The sequence below is a fragment of the Colobus angolensis genome, unplaced genomic scaffold (genome assembly GCF_000951035.1).
Source record: "Colobus angolensis palliatus isolate OR3802 unplaced genomic scaffold, Cang.pa_1.0 Scaffold29, whole genome shotgun sequence".
In the NCBI taxonomy this organism is placed as follows: domain Eukaryota; kingdom Metazoa; phylum Chordata; class Mammalia; order Primates; family Cercopithecidae; genus Colobus; species Colobus angolensis.
In genome coordinates this window covers 546,450-568,411 of record NW_012116154.1, presented here as the reverse complement: position 1 = coordinate 568,411, position 21,962 = coordinate 546,450, and the positions used below count along the sequence as shown (strand labels likewise).

The 21,962-nt window shown below is 38.3% G+C and overlaps 1 protein-coding gene across 2 annotated transcripts in view; it reads right to left on the bottom strand.

Annotated features, from left to right (window-relative positions):
* ATP8A1 (ATPase, aminophospholipid transporter (APLT), class I, type 8A, member 1) overlaps positions 1-21,962 on the bottom strand; it is a 278,979-nt gene that overhangs the window by 93,842 nt on the left and 163,175 nt on the right. For both annotated transcript variants that reach the window (XM_011949035.1, XM_011949034.1), the window contains 2 exons: positions 15,293-15,431; positions 13,253-13,317 (listed from right to left, as the gene is read on the bottom strand). In XM_011949035.1, the coding sequence (XP_011804425.1) occupies positions 13,253-13,317; positions 15,293-15,431 (204 nt within the window). The remainder of the gene's footprint in view (positions 1-13,252; positions 13,318-15,292; positions 15,432-21,962) is intronic.

Below are 21,962 nucleotides of genomic sequence, written 5' to 3'. Positions count from 1 at the left end.
CTTCATGTCTAAAACACCAAAAGCAATGGCAACAAAAGCCAAAATTGACAAATGGGATCTAATTAAACTAAAGAGCTTCTGCATAGCAAAAGAAACTACCATCAGAGTGAACAGGCAACCTGCAGAATGAGAGAAAATTTTTGGAATCTACTCATCTGACAAAGAGCTAATATCCAGAACCTACAAAGAACTCAAACAAATTTACAAGAGAAAAACAACCCCATCAAAAAGTGGACAAAGGATATGAACAGACATTTCTCAAAAGAAAACATTTATGCAGCCAACAGACACATGAAAAAATGCTCATCACTCGCCATCAGAGAAATGCAAATCAAAACCACAATGAGATAGCATCTCACACCAGTTAGAATGGCAAGCATTAAAAAGTCAGGAAACAACAGGTGCTGGAGAGGATATGGACAAATAGGAACACTTACACTGCTGGTGGGACTGTAAACTAGTTCAACCATTGTGGAAGACACTGTGGCGATTCCTCAAGGATTTAGAACTAGAAATACCATTTGACCTAGCCATCCCATTACTGGGTATATACCCAAAGGATTATAAATCATGCTATAAAGACGTGCATGCCATAAAGATGCGTGCACACATATGTTTATTGTAGCACTATTCACAACAGCAAAGACTTGGAACCAATCCAAATGTCCATCAATGACAGACTGGATGAAGAAAATGTGGCACATATATACCATGGAATACTATGCAGCCATAAAAAAGGATGAGTTAATGTCCTTTGTAGGGACATGGATGCAGCTGGAAACCATCATTCTCAGCAAACTATTGCAAGAACAGCAAACCAAACACCACATGTTCTCACTCATAGGTGGGAACTGAACAATGACATCACTTGGACACAGGAAGGGGAACATCACACACTGGGGCCTGTTGTGGGGTGGGAGAAGGGGGGAGGGATAGCATTAGGAGATATACCTAACGTAAATGATGAGTTAATGGGTGCAGCACACCGATATGGCACATGTATACATATGTAACAAACCAGCACGTTGTGCACATGTACCCTAGAACATAAAGTATATATATATATAAAAAGAAACATGCCTGGGAAATAAAAATAAAAATAAAGAAACATACTTGGCAGATAATGAGGCCAAGTAGAATTCCTCACATTGAATCATTAAGGTATAACCTGGCCAAACAGGTAATATGTTCATATAATACACTCCAATAAAATAATGTAACAGCAATCTTTAAGAAATCAGAGACTAGCAGCTTTATGGCAATCTTTTTCATTACTTTTTCATGACCTATATTGAGGAAATCCTTGATAAAAATCACAGAGGGTGCACTAGACAATGAAATCTGACACAGTTTTATGGTGAAATAAATCCCTGATTTGTTTGGAAAGCATCATAGCATGCAAGTTGTCATTTTCATTTTGGCAAAACTCTGCTTGGAACAGGCTAAAGAACCCACAGGCCAGATATGCAAAGAACATATGAGGCCACCTAAGAACTGTGTTTTTGATGGCCCCAAAAGTAACGCTTCAGAAAGCACCTGCATAAAAATGGTCCTTTTCAGTTTTCTAGCCTTTTCTCCCCCGATTCCTTTCAGAGGTTTACAGAAAAGACAGTATTACTTAGGAACAAATCCAGGGAACACCCTAGTAGAGAATGTGGAAGCATCCCTAAGGAAAGAAAAAGCAAAGCCTCTACCATTTGAGTCGATGACTGGTTAGCCAGGGGTTCAGAGAGCAGAGACGAGGTGAAGATTATGGGTAAATAGTCCAACATGAAGCAGCTAATGGGAGTGGCTTCCAGATCTTGCTCTGAGGCTGCAATTACTTATTTGTGGCTTCAGTAACTAACAAGTGATCTCTCATATATGTCCCAGAGGGTCTATCAGCAAGGCTAACCCCAAACAAAAAAGTTAAAGGAAAAAAGCCTGTCTATACTTATTTAAAGTATACTTTGGCATTTAGGTCCAAACACAAACAAGTATCCAGCATCTATACTTATTCTAGGAATCTGTTAAATGTGTGCAGGTCAAATGATAAACTTATGTTACAAGGAGGATTCTATTCCCAGAAAGGAAAAAAAAATGTCAAAATTCTGCATTATACTTTGAGTTTCAGACATATCATTTAATAATGTATTTCTATTATGGAATGAGGGTCTATATCTCACCAAAATTTGTATGTTGAAATCCTAACTCTTGTTTTGATGGCATTAGGAGGTAGGATCTTTGGGAGGTGATTAGGCCATGAGGGTGGAGACCTCACGAATGGGATTAGGGTCCTTAAAGCATTTCTGGAGAGCTCCCTTCTTTTTCCATCATGTAAAGACACAAGAAGACACTGTCTATGAACCAGGAAGAAGGCTCTCAGGAGACACCAAATCTGCTGCCACCTTGATCTTGAATTCCCTGATCTCCAGAAATGTGGGAAACACACTTGGTGTTTAAGCCCCACAGTCTATGGTGCTTTTGTTAGCCTGAATGAACTAAGACAATTTTGTTATTCTTGGATTTATTTTTCTTCATGAGTTTACCACCAGTTAAGCAAATGAGCATATGATCGGAACTAACAACAAATCACTTTTGGAAGATATACACCTTTCACCTTTGTCAGGATGAACGTAAGGTCAGGAAGCCTGTGCTTCCCTTTATAATATCAGCAACACAACTTTCTGTTTTCACTTCCCTTCCTTAGAGAGGAAAAAACGCAACAGAATGTTATAACACCTGCAGTAATCTTGCTGAACAAAGATGGTGACTCTACTGAAACAACGTAACTGTCTGGAGGTAGAGCCACTGTGACACAACTCTTCATAGCTGGTCAGCAGACACATGCAAATTACCAAAGTGTAGAGAAAGCAGTGGTCTGCAGATATCGTACAAACGTGCAGTCATAAAAAAGTGAGATGTGAGAAAGTCCAGGCTGGCCCGGAGAGTGCACACAATGGTTCTGGACACTGGTAACATTTGAAATAAAATGACATCACACTGTAAAGAACTAGGTTCCAGAAGTTGAAACATACCCTATGGCTCAAAACTCCAGGTTTTCCTCAACTTCTGGTGGATGTTGAGTATGGTAAAGATAAGCTAATCAAACATTTTTCACCTTCTTGGAAAAGGGAAAATTAAATGTTACTTTGAAAAAATTCCCTAATGAATGATAAAAGTTAAACAAAAAATAAATATTTCAACCACTTAAGACAGCAAGAACTCCAAAACCCTTTTGGATCTTGGGTAGCTACGTGGGCTCAGAGTTCTAGAAAGGATTATACCACACATATCAAAAAGTATTATGGGTAAATTCATTTCATGGCCTATCATAAACTCTTCGCCAGAGGTATGTATGTATTTCAATGTACCTCTTCATGATTTTATGTAATTTTTTTTGGTTTGACTGACTCTAGAAGGCAACTGTGTGGTATCGGAAAGGCTTCCTCCGAATCCTTGCTCTGCCGCATACTGGCTGTCTTTCCTCAGGCAGGTGACTTAACTTCTCTGAATCACATTTTTCTCATTTATAAGATTGGGTTACTATCTATTTTGTAGAGTGATTATAGTGGTAAGATGTGCTAACTCCTTTATTTGTGAATAAAGTGCCCTGTCCAGTGCCTGGCATGAAGTGACATCCAGGAAAGGCTAGTTCTGCCGTTCCTCTGGTATCAGGTCTAACAGAGGTACTAACATGAAATGGGTCAGGCGCGGTGGCTCCCACCTGTAATCCCAACACTTTGGGAGGCTAAGGAGGGCAGATCACTTGAGGTCAGGAGTTTGAGACCAGCCTGGCCAACATGGTGAAACCCCATCTCTATTAAAACAAAAAAATTAGCCGGGTGTGACGGCACATGTCTGTAATCCCAGCTACTCAGGAAGGTGAGGCAGGAGAATTTCTTGAACCCAGGAAGCAGACGTTGCAGTAAGCCGAGATCATGCCACCCCCGCCCCCCAACCAAAAAAAAAAAAAAAAACAGAGGCCAGGCTTGGTGACTCATGTCTGTAATTCCAGCACTTTGGGAGGCCAAGGCGGGTGGATCACCTGAGGTCAGGAGTTCGATACCAGCCTGGCCAACATGATGAAACTCTGTCTCTACTAAAAACACAAAAATTAACTGGGTGTGATAGGCACCTGTAATCCCAGCTACTTGGAAGGCTGAGGCAGGAGAATCGCTTAAACCTGAGAGGCGAAGGTTGCAGTGAGCCGAGATCGCACCACTGCACTCCAGCCTGGGCCACAGAGTGAGACTCCATCTCATATTGCTGGGATAATTTTAAGTTTTCTTATGAAATCTCCCAATGGCAATTTTATTTCAATTTACCTTTTCACTGCCAACATTCAGTACTATCAGCTACTTCTGGAAACATGTCTTCTCAAATCTAGGAAAGATGGCATTATCTAGTCTCATGTGACATATAGTTCTTGGTACATGATAGGAGGATAAATATTTATATGACTAACCACTGATTTTCTTTATCTCTTGATTTGTCTCCAACCTGATATAATTCTTAACTGAAAATAACTGGAAAGCTATAAACTGATGGGCATTTCTCTTTTATTATCTGTATAGTTCTGCATAGGTGACCACATCAATGTATGTATTTGGTTTAAAATAATTAATTATAAAGATGACACCCAGGGCTTGTTTTGCTGACATGTTCTTCAGACATGACACCATCAAGTTAATTCTTAGGTTTTGTTTTTAAAGCAGAGAAATAAATGTTTACTGAGAGTAAAAAACAAAACCACCACCAGCATCTTACTTTAGTTTGCTAAGGATCTACCTTTTAAAATCTACTATAGATTAATTTAAAATGTCAAATAAGAGGATATACATAATAATCTTAAACTAACATATATTTTATTAGCTGTTTTGGCGGTTTGTGGCCCTACCTCATCATCATTTAAGACATGAGGTATTTACAAATTTATGGTCAAATAATGTTTCATTCTGTCTCTACTCTTACACTCTCCAAGTGTTCACACTTTAAAATTATGAATTAACGGAACATTCTAGGAACATTCTTAATAATACATTATGACCATATCAAGTATGGACAATGTTAGCACGTTCTTAAAGAGTGAGTTATGGCTCCCATAATAACACATGGATAAACCATTGGGTATTACTTGCTTTTCTACAATGTGTTATTGATTCAGTGGAACACTGGGCATTCCATATACTCCTACGCAACACATATATCAATACTCCTCCAGCTACTGCAGGCGGTAGTAAAAGAACATATGCCAGAGAGTAGGGAGAAACTACATTTATGTACAACTGGCCCATTTAGTATTCATCCCAGTCAGGATAACTAGCTCTCTTTGACATAGTTCCCCCACAACCCCCAACACATTATAAAATTAAAATTTATTTTAAAAAATTCTATTTATTAGGTTTTTTTTTTTTGATGTAGTTTTTGATCAAAAAGCTTTGGTGTTTCCAAACTCCTAGCCTGTACTAGAACATAATGTTGAAAAACATATGTGCACAGAATCAAACCAATATAAAGTAATTTTTCCAAAATGGGTAAGGCAGACAGGTGAAGTCATTAAAAACACATGGTCAAAGAGGTCCTCCAAACAACTTAGTGGAAGGCGGCCAAACGAACGCATTTAATCAATATATATTGCTAAAGATAATGGGGAGAGGGAAAGAGAAAAAAATTCCATGCTTTGCTGATATACAAATATAGGTTTCCCAGGACAGGGGTAGATATGAAATACTGTAATTGAGGAAGTGGTCCAATCTCCCAGAAGGGCCATGCCATCTGAAAAAGGTCAAGGGTCACAAAATGGAGGCAGGTAAGAAGAGGAAGTTGTAGTGCTGGGTAAATTGCTCTTGGTCCCTCAACAGAGGTTTGAGATTTGAGATTATGATAGGTTCCATTAGGCAAATAACTGCTTGCGAGGCATCTAGTCTCACTTAGGGTACAATGCAGAGAGAGGCAGCAAAGTGCTGAATCTGTGTGCAGTCTGTGTTTCAGCATGGGGGTGGGGACATGTAGCAAAGACAGACAAATCCAGGGAAAGGAAGGAAGAGTGGGATAAGGGATATAATTATATAATTTAAAGAGTTTTCTGGATAAAGGCTTTTACCAAAGCCCCCATGGTTATTATTTTAAACCACCACTGAAAGACTCCTAAACACTTATTTTGACTTCGGTATTAACTATTCTCCAGTGGCAGCAGTGAATGCAGAAGGAAGCATGCTGGGAGGAACTGGGTCGGCAGACATCCAGTCTCTCTCACTGCCTTCAATTCAGCCAGGAAGAGGCTGCTCAGAATATACAACCAGCTTTCTCAAAATAAGCAAATTATAAATCAATGGTTTGGAGAAGGTAACAACTAGGGCCTGTGAGAAATTGTTACCCAGAACCACAGAGACAGCTAATGTTGGGTCCATTTTCTAAATGTTTTAAATTAATTAATGTAAGAAAACGGAAGAATCATTATCTGCAAAAGGCACACAATTTCCATTATTTTATATAGACATATATACACACACACATATGCACACATATATATACACCCATACACATATATATGCACATATATACACATACATATATATGCACATATACCCACACCATATATATGCACATATACCCACACACCATATATATGCATATACCCCCCCACACACATATACGTACATATATACACACAAAGAGTCAATAATATCTTATGTACAGTTGTATTAGCGAAATTAAATATGAGGTCTTTCCAGAATTCCATAATCACAAGATTTGGTCATTGTCATATTCCAGAAGAGCCTCCCTCTTTCAGGGGTTCTGTGGTCCTGGTGGTGAGTGGTAAAGGAGGTGGGAAAATGGGAAAGGGGGATAAGGGTTGGGTGGAGAATGAAAATGAAACAAGTTACTACGTTTGGGAGATAGCTGCTAGAATATTTATTTCTGCAAATGAGTCACTGCTGCCACTGGAGAAGGTATGGTTATTTAAACCTAAATCAAACAAAACACACTTTGGAACTTCAAGCAATCAAGGTTTACATTTAAGATTCCAGCACTCGCTAGCCATGGGAACTCAAAGTCTCTATCTGGAATTGAGACAAACACCACCAGCCCTACAGGAGCACAGATACGTATGCAGATACACCAGGCATACTGGCACACAGTAGGTTTCCTAAAAACTGTCATTTTATGGGTGTGCTGACTCATCAGAAGGTATGGGTGGCAGAGATGCAAAGAGGGCACAAGGCATGGCGTACTCCCCTCAGAAATGTCAACGAACTTGTGGGGGAGAATGGCAAGGGGTCAGACTACTTAGAAAGCATTTATCTGTAATTCTAGGTCTCAGGGAGCTCTTGGAAGAGTTCAGACATTTAGCCAAAAATGAGGTAAAGAATATTCAGGGTTGAGGGGAGGAAGAACTTCTCAAAACAGACACACTATAAATTTGTGAACAACCTCACTTAAGGTTCTCAGCACAAGCCAGCCTCGCTGAATTCTGTTTAAAAAAAAAAGGACACATTTAATTCTATGAGCCCAAACAATGGGTTTGATGGAAGTTTTTCAACTACATACTTTGGCTTGCAGCAGACATTGTCTAAATCCAGGAAAAGGAGAACAGATTATTTGTTCATATGTTATTTTCATTTTTTGGTAATGTTTACAGTTTTTACTAACCCATTTATTTCAAATGTAACAAAGTTGGCTTTCTTTACTGAGAGCTACTTAGAGTAAGCAGTGCACCAGACAATATTTGAACAATCTTTTTGCATTAGGACATTATAAAAAAGTATCTTTGCTTCTGATAGGGATACGTTAACACCTTCAAAGTTAAACTTTGATCTTAAAATTTCAAGCCAAACAGCTGAAACAGCTTTGCTAATGGTAAAAGAAAATTCACAGTACTGAAGCACCAATGCTGGCAGTGGAGGAAAACTCAGTGTGGTTTAAAACTTGCCTAAACTATTTTCAAAGCAATACAAAATATATTGTATGAGACTCATGGGACATATCAAAACAAAACCTGAAGTAGCCCAAATTCTCTTTTTTCCCTTCTTTTCTGGAGTTGAGTCAATAACTTGCTTATTCTGGATTTCTTTCAGAAGCCATTCAACAGTGGCCCGTTCCCAAAACAGTGAGGTCTGTCTGCATAATACATGTAAGTTGAGCTTAAAAGGGTACAGATGACAACTTCAGCCTTTATGTCCTGAATGTCCTATAAGTTATAGTCAAAACTTACATGGTGTTAGAATGTCAAATTCAGCTAGAAAAAAATTAGCAATTCCATGAAGGGTTTTCTTTTACCACAGTGTTGAAAAATATATATTCTAACGCTTGTTAACTTAATATCCAATGTGGCTAACAATTCATTTTCTGTAAAATATATAAGTGAAGTGAAACACTGGTATCCATAATCAAACCTACAGCTGGTTTGGGGTCATATTCTCAAATTAAGCAGAGAACTTTAAGTAATTTAAGAGCAGAATGGCTGTTCAAAGTTATCTGTTACAGCAGCTAGCAGTGAAGAACTCTCCTCTAGAAATAATAACACTAAAAAAAAAAATGATGATGATGTTCAGAATTGTTTCTAAGTACTTAACGGGTATTTTTGTGTTTAATCCTTACAATCCCAGCCCTAAATGAGATGGACATTTTCATTACTCTTGTTTTACAAATGTAGTAGATGAAGGCTAGAAAAACCTATTTGCTTCCCGCACTTTGGAATCAAATGCCTTAGATATATCCCCGAGTGCCACCGAGCTATCTGTGCTCAGTCCAGTTATCCTTTCTAGATTCTTTATCCATAAAATGGGCATAATAGTGTCTGCCTATAACATATAAATTAATAGTTTCAGGTATAAATGTGATTGTCCCTGTAAAGTCCTCAAGCCAATACCTGTCACAAAATACACAGAAAGCTACATTTTCCTGCAGGATCCAAACACGACTTCCCATACATTAGGCAGTGGCTCCCAATCAGGCTGAAGATGAACATCAACAACAGCAGAGACAATCTAGAAAAACTGCCAGGATGATCAGAAGGAGAAGTGGCAGGGCTTCTCAGAAGTTAAGCTTGGGAACACTGACCGGAAGCTTTTGAGGGTAGGAAATTTATGTCTCCAACCATCATGCCTGTTGATTGAATAAATGTATAGTACATATTTTCCCTTTCTATGCCTTTTCTGTTTTCTAGGAAAGCCTGGCAGTACAGAAAGGGGGATGAAAAATAGAAAAAATGGATTTGAGATGTAGCTGCACCTCTGGGGACACATCCCACAACTCCTCATATAAAAGAGATGCCAGAAGGAGGACACATCAAGGTTAAGGGTATATCACGAGAGACTCAACACAGTCAATTTCGACACTCCTAAGAAACCTGTTTAAATCGCACAGTTAATGGCTTAAAAAGTGATGGTCCCTCCCACCCACTCTGGATTTAGATGAAATTGTGGTGAAATCCTGAGCTATCTCAATGAAACATGTCTTCAAAATTTTTCTCCCATAAGAGGAAAGTTAGACCAAACCTATACAAAAACATAATATGTTAAGTTGCCTGAAAGTATTTCCAGAGATTTGGAGTTGATGTGCCATGGAGGATATAAATAATATCGCAGAAACCCAATCCTTCCACAACTGTTTCAGTGCATTTTGAATGACTTTAATTAGAAATTGGGAGCCAAAGATGGGCCACAGTATGAGATTCTCTGGTGCTTAGCTCACATTCTAGATGTTTCCGGATTTAACAGACAGACTTTAAAAATTTACTTTGCAACAAACTAAAAAATATAAAAGAGATGCAAAAGTATCACTAGGTATAAGGGTTTATCATTAATTAGAAGTCTGTGGGACATTTCGTGGGCATTGCTGTGGAGGTAGAGAAGTAAAATGTTCCTCTTTCAAGTCAGTATTTTGAAATTCTGCCTTTGCAGATGCTTAAAGAAATGTCTCGACCGGGCAAGGTGGCTCACGCCTGTAATCCCAACACTTTGGGAGGCCAAGGTGGGCGGATCAGTTGAGGTCAGGAGTTCAAGATCAGCCTGGCCAACATGGTGAAACCCCATCTCTACTAAAAATACAAAAATTAGCTGGGTGTGGTGGCGAATGCCTGTGATCCCAGTTACTCAGGAGGCTGAGTCAGGAGAATCCCTTGAACCCAGAAGGCGGAGGTTGCTACTGTACTCCAGCCTGGGTGACAGAGCAAGACTTGGTCTCAAAAAAAAAAAAAAAAATCTCAATATGAGAACACAATCAAATACTAATAAAGTAGTTCAAAGTAGTACTATAGAAAGTTATTCAAATTTTAAAAAAATTTATCACAAATACCTAATAGGTTTTGATCAACTTTAGATGATTCTTAATTACATTTATCCAGAAATTTTTTTCTAAAAAAAAAAAATCAAGCTTTCTGCCCAACTCTTTTGCTGATCCTGGCAATTTTACAAGAACCTGGTGGGTAACTGGGTGACAACACCTGGCTTTGCTCTTGGACAACATTCTAGCTGGGGCCGCTGCTCTTACTATGAAAAGAGTCAAGAATGAACCAAGGCAGAAAGACCTGTCAGGTTTCCCTATCAGGTCTGTAGAGCGAGACTTCCATTATGATTGTATTTTCAACTGTAGTTTGGTCTTATGTATTTATTTAAATGTTTTTAAAAATGCTGAAGCGCTTTTTTTTTTTTTTTTTTTTTTTTTAGAAGGATGTTCATAGTGAAACTCAAAAAGAAAAAATTAGAAAGCCCAGTGGAATTTCTTTGGTGGTGATCTAGACTATGGAAGACAAAGATTTCCATCATCATGATCACTAGGAGAAAGGGTTTTCTATCTGAAATTTTAAGAGCTCCGAATATGATACATTATAAAAGTTCAACGCAAGTAAAAGAGATTCAGCTTCTGAATTTTATCAGCTTTAGGAATAATATTTTAGTAGAAAATCTGAATAGAAAAATGCTCAATATGTATCAGTTATGTGAAAGAGAACCTACAGTTGTAACTTGCCACCTTAGGGAAAAAAGTAAAAGATAGAGGGAAATAGTATTTTTTAATAACAAAAATGATCACTATGCAAAACAACTTATAAGCTATTGAAGTTATATTCTTTCTACAAAATTTTATAACATCTCATTTTTTCACATGTGCCATGTACTGTGCTAACTATGCTAATCCTATGCCAAAGGTTACATTCTCCTTACTTTCTAGGCAGCAAAAGTGGCTCAGAGAAGCTGATTTTAATTTGCTGAAGGTCCCACAGTCAGATTGGGACACAGTCACACTGGGACTGTGCTCTTCACCCTGTGCTATTTCACAGAATGATTTGAGTACACTCATTAAAATTGTCACTTGACAAAACACACATTCACATTTCCTAAGACATTATATTCCTAAGTTCATTACTTAAATGCTAATTATTCTTTGTGCTAATAAAATAATTCTGTTCATTACTGATCAGTACAATTTGAACACAGATTGGATGCTTTTCTTTTCCATATCGATGAAAAAATAATGATTTACCTACAGGCACTCTAGCACATCTAATGATTTGCCTGAAATCTCAGCCATGGGTTTTATGACACAAGACCGGAAGGAGCTATGCAAAGTGATGTTTCCTTTCCTGCTGAGAAACAAATGAGTGCACCGCAGCAGGTCTGACCCTAAACAGTCAGATTTGTAAAGTCACCACTTAACTCCCTGGGAGAAAAGCCTTCCCCAGACAGCCGTGTTAGACTGCCTGGCAGTCTGGAGCTGGACAAATTAGTGTTAATCCATTCAGCCACAGTGTTTGCCTGTGATCTTTAAACTGCTATTTGAACTGCTAAGGAGATTTTTAGCCACTTTACTTAAAAAATATCAGATATGATCAATGATAACCAAATTTAAAACCGATATACTTTTTTTTTTTTTAAAGAAGCCCTTAATTAAAAATTACTCAGTGACTCATTTCTCAACTATTTATAGTGTACTTACTATGTGCTAGGCCATTTGCAGGGCACTGAAAGAGAATGATAAACCAGAAAAGACAGACATAGTTCTTGCTTTTATTGAAATTTAGTATTCAACTTGAGACTCCTATCAATGTTTGCTCTGGTAGAAACAGGTAGTCCAAGGATCTTTGAAGTGTTTATTAATTTTGAGTTACCATCTTAGAAACCTCAAAATGAAAATAAATGCCACTGTCTTAACAATACACTGGTACAATACATCGAATATTTTTGGTATTTCACTTCTCTAATTTTTCTTAAGATTACTATTCACACTGCTTGATACTTAAAACACTTAAAGAACATGCTTATCCAAGAATTGGAGAAAGATGATGGCAAGAATAAGACAAAAGAAGCAAGGCTACCATATGCTACGGAAGGTAAATGCCCAAAGCCAGACAGAAAGGATACCATATCAAAGGAAGTGTGGCTTGCCCTGCTTTTGCTTCCACATCACAGGTCCTGTCTCTAATTTCTTTCAGGTATAAGAAAAACTGTGCACCACCTGTAACCCATGTTACTGACAAAGGCATCAACACCATCCCTTCTTCAGTCACTGCTTCACCATCCCTTCCATGCATGTGGCCTCTCAGCTTCACCAACATTCCTAATTACCAAGGTTTTCTCTGTTCTTTGCATCATAATGACTATTTTAAGAAATTGTATAATCACCTCTACTGCTCTGTCTTCCACCTAAACTTACAAATAGTCTCCTTTACTTTAAACTATTAACAGGTCATTTGACCTACATATTATTTTGCTAACTATTTTACACTGTATTCCTAACAAATCTTTCCTCATTTCCCCAATATAACATCAAGTGATCACAGCCATGAAAAAAGACATCCTAGGAATTTAAATGTCATTCCAGAAGTTAGGACATTAAAGAAAGTCTGTCTTACTAGGAATGGTTGTTTTGTGTTGTTCAATAGGTTTCACATTTTTTTAAAAAGAGGTAAAACATATATTAACACTGGAAGTTAAAGCAGATATAAAATGTTTAATATACAGAATACATGGATATGAGCAAGTTGCAGTCACTTAGCAACCTCTTGACATAATGCTTTTGCAAAACAACTTTTCTGTCTCACAATATTACGCAAATCATTTTGCAATTTCTTTTAGCTGTCACATATGTAAAGCTTGAATCAATTTACATCAATGTGATTCAAAACAGAGTACATTACATTAAAACAGAACTACAGTGATAAGGTACCTTTGAACCTCAGGAAGATAAAATATTTCCACAGCTATCTGAATATAAAATAAAATAACACGAATACATTTTTAAAGTTTTAAAAATACATGATTTTACTTACATCAAGAGAGCCTTCATTTATAACAATCATTCCCATGTTCTTCTTCAACAGTTTGCAGGAGTGTCCTGTACCCAAACATAGAGTATATTAATTGATAACTAATTTCTCCAGATAATAGGTAAAGATGTTAAAACAATGATATGTACTATGAAAATACCTAAAGATGATTTTACAAGGACTGAGGGCAACCAGTTGTTTTCCAGGTTTGTAGGAAGTTAAAAATGAAATGCTCTTGCTTGCCATAGAAGGCATATGCAACAAATACATCCGGCCTGTTAAGGCTACAGAGACATCTAGAAAGAGATGGTGGTAAGTATTCTTGATGTCCTGAAAACTGACAAATGGATTTGTAATACCCTTCATGATGACCAACATGAAGAGCAAAAGAGGCCAATGATTGTTTCTAGAAAATAGAATAACAGAACCCTTCTCTAGACACCTAGGGAAGGTGCAGGTGGCTGCCTCTTGGATCTGCTGATCCCATCACCGTCTCCTTTCCTGGGAGAATCAGTACATCCTCTACTTTCCTGCCTTCTCTTGCATTGTTGTACTTACTGCAGGGCAAAAATCCCCCCTTTGTTAAAACCAACTTGGCCTACTCTGTACCTGTTTGCTACAGCTGTGTTTGAAGAAGAGGCAACTCTGCTGATGTCACATTTTTTTTTTTTTTTGAGACGGAGTCTCGCTCTGTCGCTGGGGCTGGAGTGCAGTGGCTGGATCTCAGCTCACTGCAAGCTCCGCCTCCCGGGTACGCCATTCTCCTGCCTCAGCCTCCCGAGTAGCTGGGACTACAGGCGCCCACCACCTCGCCCAGCTAGTTTTTTGTATTTTTTAGTAGAGACGGGGTTTCACCATTTTAGCCAGGATGGTCTCGATCTCCCGACCTCGTGATCCGCCCGTCTCGGCCTCCCAAAGTGCTGGGATTACAGGCTTGAGCCACCGCGCCCGGCCTGATGTCACATTTTAAAAATACCATGCTATTTAAAATAATTCCATCTATACTCACATGGCCTTTGTGATCTCATTCCATCTCATGATTTCATATATCATCCAAATGTCGACCATTCTAAAACTCCTAAGTTCCACTCAGCCCTCCTTCCCGAACTCCAGACTTTCATATGCAAGTGCTTACTTAACTGCAGACACTTAAGTAGGAAGACTCAATCACTAGTATGGTGACAGTAGGAAGTGGGGTCTCTGGGAGATGATTAGGTCATGAAAGCAGAGAGCTCATGAATAGGATTAGTGCCCTTATAAAAGAGGTCTCAGAGGGCTGCCTTGCCCCTTCTACCATGTGAGAACACAGTTAAGAAGGTGCTATCTATGAATCAGAAGGCCAACAGTCATCAGACACCAAATATGCTGGTGCCTTAACCTTGGGCTTCTCAGCCTTCAGAACGATGAGATATAAATTTGTTGTTCATAAGCCACCCAGCTCATGGTATTTTGTTATGGCAGACAGAATGGACTAAGACAGTGCTCTAATGCAATAGGACTGGTGTCTCAGGAGGAAGAGACATAATGAGTAGTATACAGAAGAGGAGCCACGTGACGACAGTCAGGCAGAGAGGCCTTACCAGAAAACAACCCTGCAGGCATCTTGATCTTGAACTTCCAGCTTCCAGAACTGTGTGAAAATAAATTTCTGTTGCCTAAACCACCTGGTGTGTGGTATTCTCTTATGGCACCCTGAGCTACTATAAAGTCTTTCCAAAAAATGGGGATTAACATAGTATGAATACAAACTGGCAATCTTCTTCTTTCCTATTATCTTAAAATAACTTTTGGTCACAAAATCAAGTGTCAATACATAAATATTCCATAAGCCCAATTTCCAGACAACTGCAGAAATGTTATCCACATGTGCTACTTATGGATGGAATGTGTGGGAGGCAGAGATGCAAAGGTGAAAAAAGATTGGAATATTCCAATCTTGACATATCAAATCTTTTGAATCTTGAAATGTCTCAAATCCATCTTCTAAAATATATCAACTTATTAAAAAGCACCAACATGTAAAACTTGAACTAGGTGAATTACCAATGTTAATGGCAGTTTCTTGCTTGTCCCCTGTAAGGATCCAGATTTTGATGTCTGCTTTCATTAGCGTTTCTATGGTTTCAGGCACTTGATCTTGTAATTTATCCTCAATGGCTGTTGCTCCAAGTAGTTGAAGATTCTGAAAAAAATTAGCGGTAGAAATTTAAAAAAAATCTGCTCACATTCTTTAAAAACAAAAAATTGAAGTGTGTATGTGTTTTAAAATCAGAGACTAAATGATAATTCACGGACTTTGGTGCAAATTCCAACTATCCCATTGAGTTTTCTCTCTGAAATATCCTTGACTTTCATCCAGTCTTTAGGCATTAGATTGAGGCTCCCTGAAGCTGTCTAACGTAACCCCTAAGGTAAGGAACAGATTCTAAAATAAACTTGCATAGAAGCGGAGTAAAATCCAAAGTCAGTTAAAACCAGCCTGGGCACGGTGGCTCACGCCTGTAATCCCAGCACTTCGGGAGGCCAAGGCGAGTGGATCACTTGAGGTCACGAGCTCGAGACCAGCCTGGCTAATATGGTGAAACCTCATCTCTACTAAAAATACAAGAAAGTAGCTGGGCATGGTAGCATGTGCCTGTAGTCCCAGTTACTCGGGAGGTTGAAGCAGGAGAACCTCTTGAACCTGTGAGTCAGAGACTGCAGGTGAACCAAGATTGCGTCACTGCACTCCAGCCCGGGCGACAGAGCGAGACTCTGTCTCAAAAAAAAAAAAAAACAAAAAACAAAAAACAAAAGTCAGTTAAAAAGGACAGGCATTCTAATAAACACACACACACACACACACACACACACACACACACACACACACACACACAGAGCTATGGGAGACCACGACAGTGAAGATGCAATCTTGTTGACCTGTTTGAAAAAGAGTGAGGTTACCTGTTAATACTATTAAATTGCAGTTTGATGCAGTGTCAGGAAATGTATACACAACAATTAGAAACCATGAAGAAAAGAACAACAAAGTGATATTAGTCTCTACAAGGAAGAACAAGTTGGATGTTTTTCACATAGTTCCACATTTGTGTAGCAGAAGATCGGACTCAAATATCTCTTGCTCATTAGATATTGTCTTTGCTATAAGAACAAACACAACCAATGGGCTCTGGGGAAAGCTGTTATTTTTATTATTTATTTTGAGATGGAGTCTTGCTCTGTTGCTCAGGCTAAAGTACAGTGGTGCCATCTTGGCTCACCACAACCTCCACCTCCCGGGTTCAACTGATTCTCCTGCCTCAGCCTCCAGAGTAGTTTGGATTACAGGTGTGTGTCACCACACTGGGCTAATTTTTATATGAGACGGGGTTTCATCATGTTAGCCAGGCTGGTCTCAAAACTGCTGGCCTCAAGTGATCTGCCCACCTTGGCCTCCCAAAGTATTGGGATTAAAGGCGTAAGCCACCACACCCAGCCAAAAGCTGTTTCAATCTCTCATGAGAAAGAATGGTTTCTACTCTCATCTTCCTAAATGGCGGTGGTAAGGGCGAGAGAACAATGTCTTGGCTGTTAGGGAAACCTGGTTTGCCAAATGGACATAGGTAATGTTGTTCTTGGTCCTAAATACATAAGAATGCAGTGATGGATTAAGATATAAAATTTTATTTCCATCACATGCCTAGGCACTGTTGCTAGCTGGGTACCCTTGCTTGGCAGGCTGCAATCAACTGATTCTCAGTCTTGCCCTGTTTCAATCTCCAGCATGATCTTCGTAGCAATTATTTTTCTTCTCATTTTCTCCTCTCTTGCCTTCATTTTTTTCCATTTAAAATATAGGTGAGGGCAGAATGAATGCAAGGAAAGTAAGTATTGAGGATACTGCCAGAATTGGTGATAACAAAGAAAGCCATTTTCTACTTTTCCTTATTTTTCACCAAAATTGAAGTCTAAAATTAGTCTCAAGCTTTGGTTAGGCATGAAAAATAAAGTTAACTATACACACAAATATGCAAGTGAGAGAGAAAGTGTGTGTGTATGCATGCATGTAATTTATACCTGCATTAGTTTGGAATGCTTTTGGCTGCAAGTAATAGAAAAATTTAACAATGGCTTAAATAAATTAACTTTCCTCACTTAAGTAGTACTGAAGTGAGCAGTTGTGGACATTAAAATTGTAGCTCGACCATACCTCAACTAATTCTCCTGACCTCTCCCAATGTCCCAAGGTATAATTATAAAGGCCATATAGAAGACAAAAATACCAACTGTATCTATCTCTTATATGAAAAGCAAAGTGTTTTTGAAAAGCCCTCAGCATATTTCCAAATACTAGTTGGCCAGATAGTTTTACAAGGCTAACCCCAACTATTTGTATTTAGCTTTTCCAGGCTCTATAGTAGAGCTGTTGAGGAAGAAGGGGGATAGGAATGAGTGCTAAATTGCCCAGGCAACAGTCCCTGCTATAGTGGCCATACAGGATGGGCACGCATATGCGTAGTGTTTGTCTGTGTATACATGAGTATGTATATCTAAGTAGATACACACACGTCCCCCATTGCCTTGCCTAGTGAAACTTGGTTTCTCCTACAAAACCAAACTCAAAAGTTATTGTTTCTTTTAAGCTTTCCTTTATTTCTTAAAACAAAATTTCCCCTCTGCTGTTCTCCTACAGAACTTTGCTCATCTTTATATATCTTATATTAAGAGAAGTGTAAATGCATGAGTAAGGTATGTTTGCTCAAAAGTAGGGACCATGTCTTGCTCATCTTAATGACTCCACAGCATTGAATGTCAGCATTTAGTATGTTTGCTAAGTGAGCTAATGACAAGAGCAAAATCCAAAAATTATAAAAATACTGCTGCAGTCTAGATCATTTTCTTTTCAATATATTCAAAATAATATGGATAGTTATTAGACACACTTGATGCATGACTTCTTAGTATATAATATATGATACAGGAAGGCAAATTTCCTTCAAGAAGATAGCATTATTTTATTTCCTTTAATGGGAAGCAGACTTGAAATCTGCCATAACCTGATGAATAATTATCATCAAGAAGTTCAAGAAAGGAAAGGAAGAAAAATTCAGCATCAATGATGCCAGCATCATAATTATTGAATTTAAATGTTTACACAATGATTCTTTCAAATCTTCAGCTACTTTTAGGGCATTTGCAGTTAAATCATTCTGGCTCACATCCCAATGAAGATCAGGATATAGTTGTGTTCAAATTTTAAGTATTTTACTCAAGACATGATAAGGTTTTTTTTTAGTGATCATGGGGACAGTTTAGCAATACAAGCCCTCAAAATTTCCTGCAAAAAATTTTTTTGCAATATGTTTCCCAAAACACTGGGGTAACTAGATAATGTGGGAGCCAAGATATGACCACAGTCATTAGAAATATATAAACAAATATTTTATATATTTTCTGTCTCTAAGGGGGAAAATGAGCTCAGAAAGTACACCAATATAATATACACTACCACTCACATACCTATAAAAATAAAATGACTTCACTGGAAAGATCACATTGAAATCATATTTGAAAGAAAGGAGGCATCTAGTTTTTTTGCACAGGTAAAAGAGAAACATTTTCAAAGCAGGCACAAATAACATAAAGGATCAAAGATGTAGGGCCAGCAAGGTATGCTGAGAAAAGTCACACAAGTAGGTTCACATGGAGTGTTTTGGTGGTTTTAATACAAATCCTTAAGAATAATAATAAAACATTTCTGAATATTCAGCAAAATTGTAATGGTTCTACTTTGATACCTATGAAGGAAACACTGTACTCCAAAAGCGTATTAATTTTCCCTTTATCCTAAGAGCTCCTTGAGAACAGCACTGGTTAATTTCAGCAGAAGGCTCTGCAGACTCCTTTCCTTTTGCCCTGGTATCATTTATGATGAGATTAGAATCTTGAGTGATAGGCTGTTCTGCTTTTGGAAATTAATACTGTTAGCTATATAATGATCATTGGAAAAAGAGATTTGAACTTTGCGTGCTTTTTCTGATCATAGCACAAGAGTGTTTAGGCCGTAATCAATTTCATCCCAAATATGTATTACCTTACATAGATGGCCACTAATGGGCACTAGGGGAATTACATATTCAGCAAGTGTTGAAATGCGATAAAATTCCCATGGCATTTATGGAATTAAAAAAAACCCCAAACAGTAATTTTACTTTCTAAATGTCACCATGCTGTTATAAAGGCTCAAGGTTGATGACTCTTTGATATAATATAGATTTAGTTATCACTGAAAAAATCATAAAATAATGTTTATTCACCTAGTAAAGCCTCCAGTAATCTTATTTTCTCTTTCAGATGTTCCTAATGTATGCAGAATTTTTTAAAAGGCACATAAATGTAACATTTCTACTCTAAGTGAGGACAGAAAGCTTCATGTAGAGACTGGTAAAATGTATTATGATAGTTTTAGAAATTATGGTTTTTCCCCAATACTTGTATATTTTGCAAAATAATGGAACCTCAAAGTGACCTATTCCCATATTAGCAAACATTATGTCAGTGCTTAGATGATGTCATATTTTTTAAAAGTTTGTGATGTGCTCCTAAATGAGAAAAGTATAATAATCAAACTCTTATCAACCCAGGCTTCAGATTACAACATGGGCTATTTGGCAGAAATTTCCTTAAAGACGAAGTAATATTATTAAACAAAATTGTACCATTGGAGTAAATGTGGATAAATACTAGTAAGATTTATTTCCATATGAAACAAGATTATGACTAGGAAGATGTTGAAGAGGAAACCAGCATTTCACGAATAGAAAAATTGCACCAGGCACGGCTAAGTGCTTTACACTTACTAATTCAGTTAATAGCTTTGTGGAGATGGAGTAATTGTCTAAGGTCAACTAGAGGCGCAGCTGAGCTACCACCGTAAGGACAAAACACTAAGAACTAATACATACCCAAGGAAGCAAATGGGATGTAAAACTGAGATTAGATGAAAATTAGAATTTTGTTCAAATCATCAAGTTTTTAAACTTTTGTGTCTGTTCTCGGTCTTCAATAATACTTCATTTCTATGGTGGGTTTCAGCCTCAGTCCTGAGGCACCCCTGTCAGGTGTACCTATTTCCCTATTCCTACCTGCAGGCCTCAGGGTCGTATTTCGGGATTAGCTCCTTTGCAAGCACACATGCATGCCTGCATTCATTCACAAATACACCCTAAGCAGGTACTTCTGGGCAGGTACGTGTGCCGGGGATACAATAGTGAGTTCCTTCCTGCATGAAATTTTTATTTCAGAAAGCTTCGTTAGAAACTCTCCTTGGCTTCCTGGCTGCCTCGTTTTCTAATTGTACCTCCTTGCCTTACTGGAGTTTCTCCTAAACCCTGACTGCCTGGTTGTCATTAAGTCCCGAGTAATTAGCCACTGGGCCAGAAATCTAGATGGTGCTTTTCAAACTTTAATTTTCAGAATCACCCGAAGAGCTTATTAACACAGATTGCTGGGCCCTACGTCCAGAATTCCTCACTTGAACAGGCCTATGGTGAAGCCTGGAAACATGCAGTGGTTGCAAAGCTGCTGGTCTGAGAACCTAACTATGAGAACTGCTGATCTAGAGCAGGGCTGACAAGCTTTCTCTGCAAAAGGTGAATATTTTAAGAGTTTGAGGCCCATATATTCTCTGTTGCAACTATTTAATTCTGATGTGGTAGCATGAAAACAGTTAAAGACAACATATAAACAAACAGATGTAGCTGTGTTCCAATAAAGCTTTATTTACAAATATGCAGTGGGTGGATTTAGCCCTTGGGCTGGAGTTTGCAACTCCTGATGTAGAATGCTTGTGAGCATCCCATCTTTGCACCTGCGTCCAACTTCTCTGATCACTACAGACATCCCCATGTCCAACTCCTACCATTTTCCCTTAGCCTGGCCTTAGACCCTCAGGTACCAATTCTCTTTCTTTTCCTTGCAGTTTCAAACTACAATAAACTATAATACAGGATTATCATCAGAGAGAAACAGTGCTCCCCTGAAAGAATGACATTATATGTTACACCCTATCTTAAAAAACGTTATACATATTGTATGTTATACGCTATATATGTACTTTTATGTGAGTACAAAGATAAACACAGGAATGAGGTATCATCTTAGTCTGGATGGCTCAAAAAAACAATCTATCCATGAGTTGACACTTGACTTTAAATCCTAAACAACGAATTAAGGTTTAGCTAAGAAATGGGGAGAGGTGGGGAAGGATAAGGGAGGCAATTCCAAATGAGAAGAAATCACATGTACAAAGACAGATGTATGAAAAGACATGTAATGTTTGAGAAGTTGCCATTTAGTCAGTATGGAAATGATAGACGAAGTGAGGTATGGCAGTGAGGAAGATGAGGCTGGAAAAGCCAGCAGGGAATGGAAATGGAAAGGTCTGTGTGTTATGCTGACAACCCCAAAGGCAAGGGACACCTGGCGAATTTTAGAAAAGGAGAGACAGGATCAGATTTACATTTCAGAAAGGTCACTAGTAGCTGTCTGGGGTTGGATTAGGACAAAAGAAGCCTGCATGATAAATTAAGAGGCCACTGCAGTCACCATTCTCTTGAGGTTTAAAATACGTTAACTCTGGAATTAGGATGTGCTGTGGGATTCAGAGCCATTCTACAACACTGGTTCTCAGAGGTTGCTGGGCTCCCCTGTGTTCTGCATTCCACTGGGTATC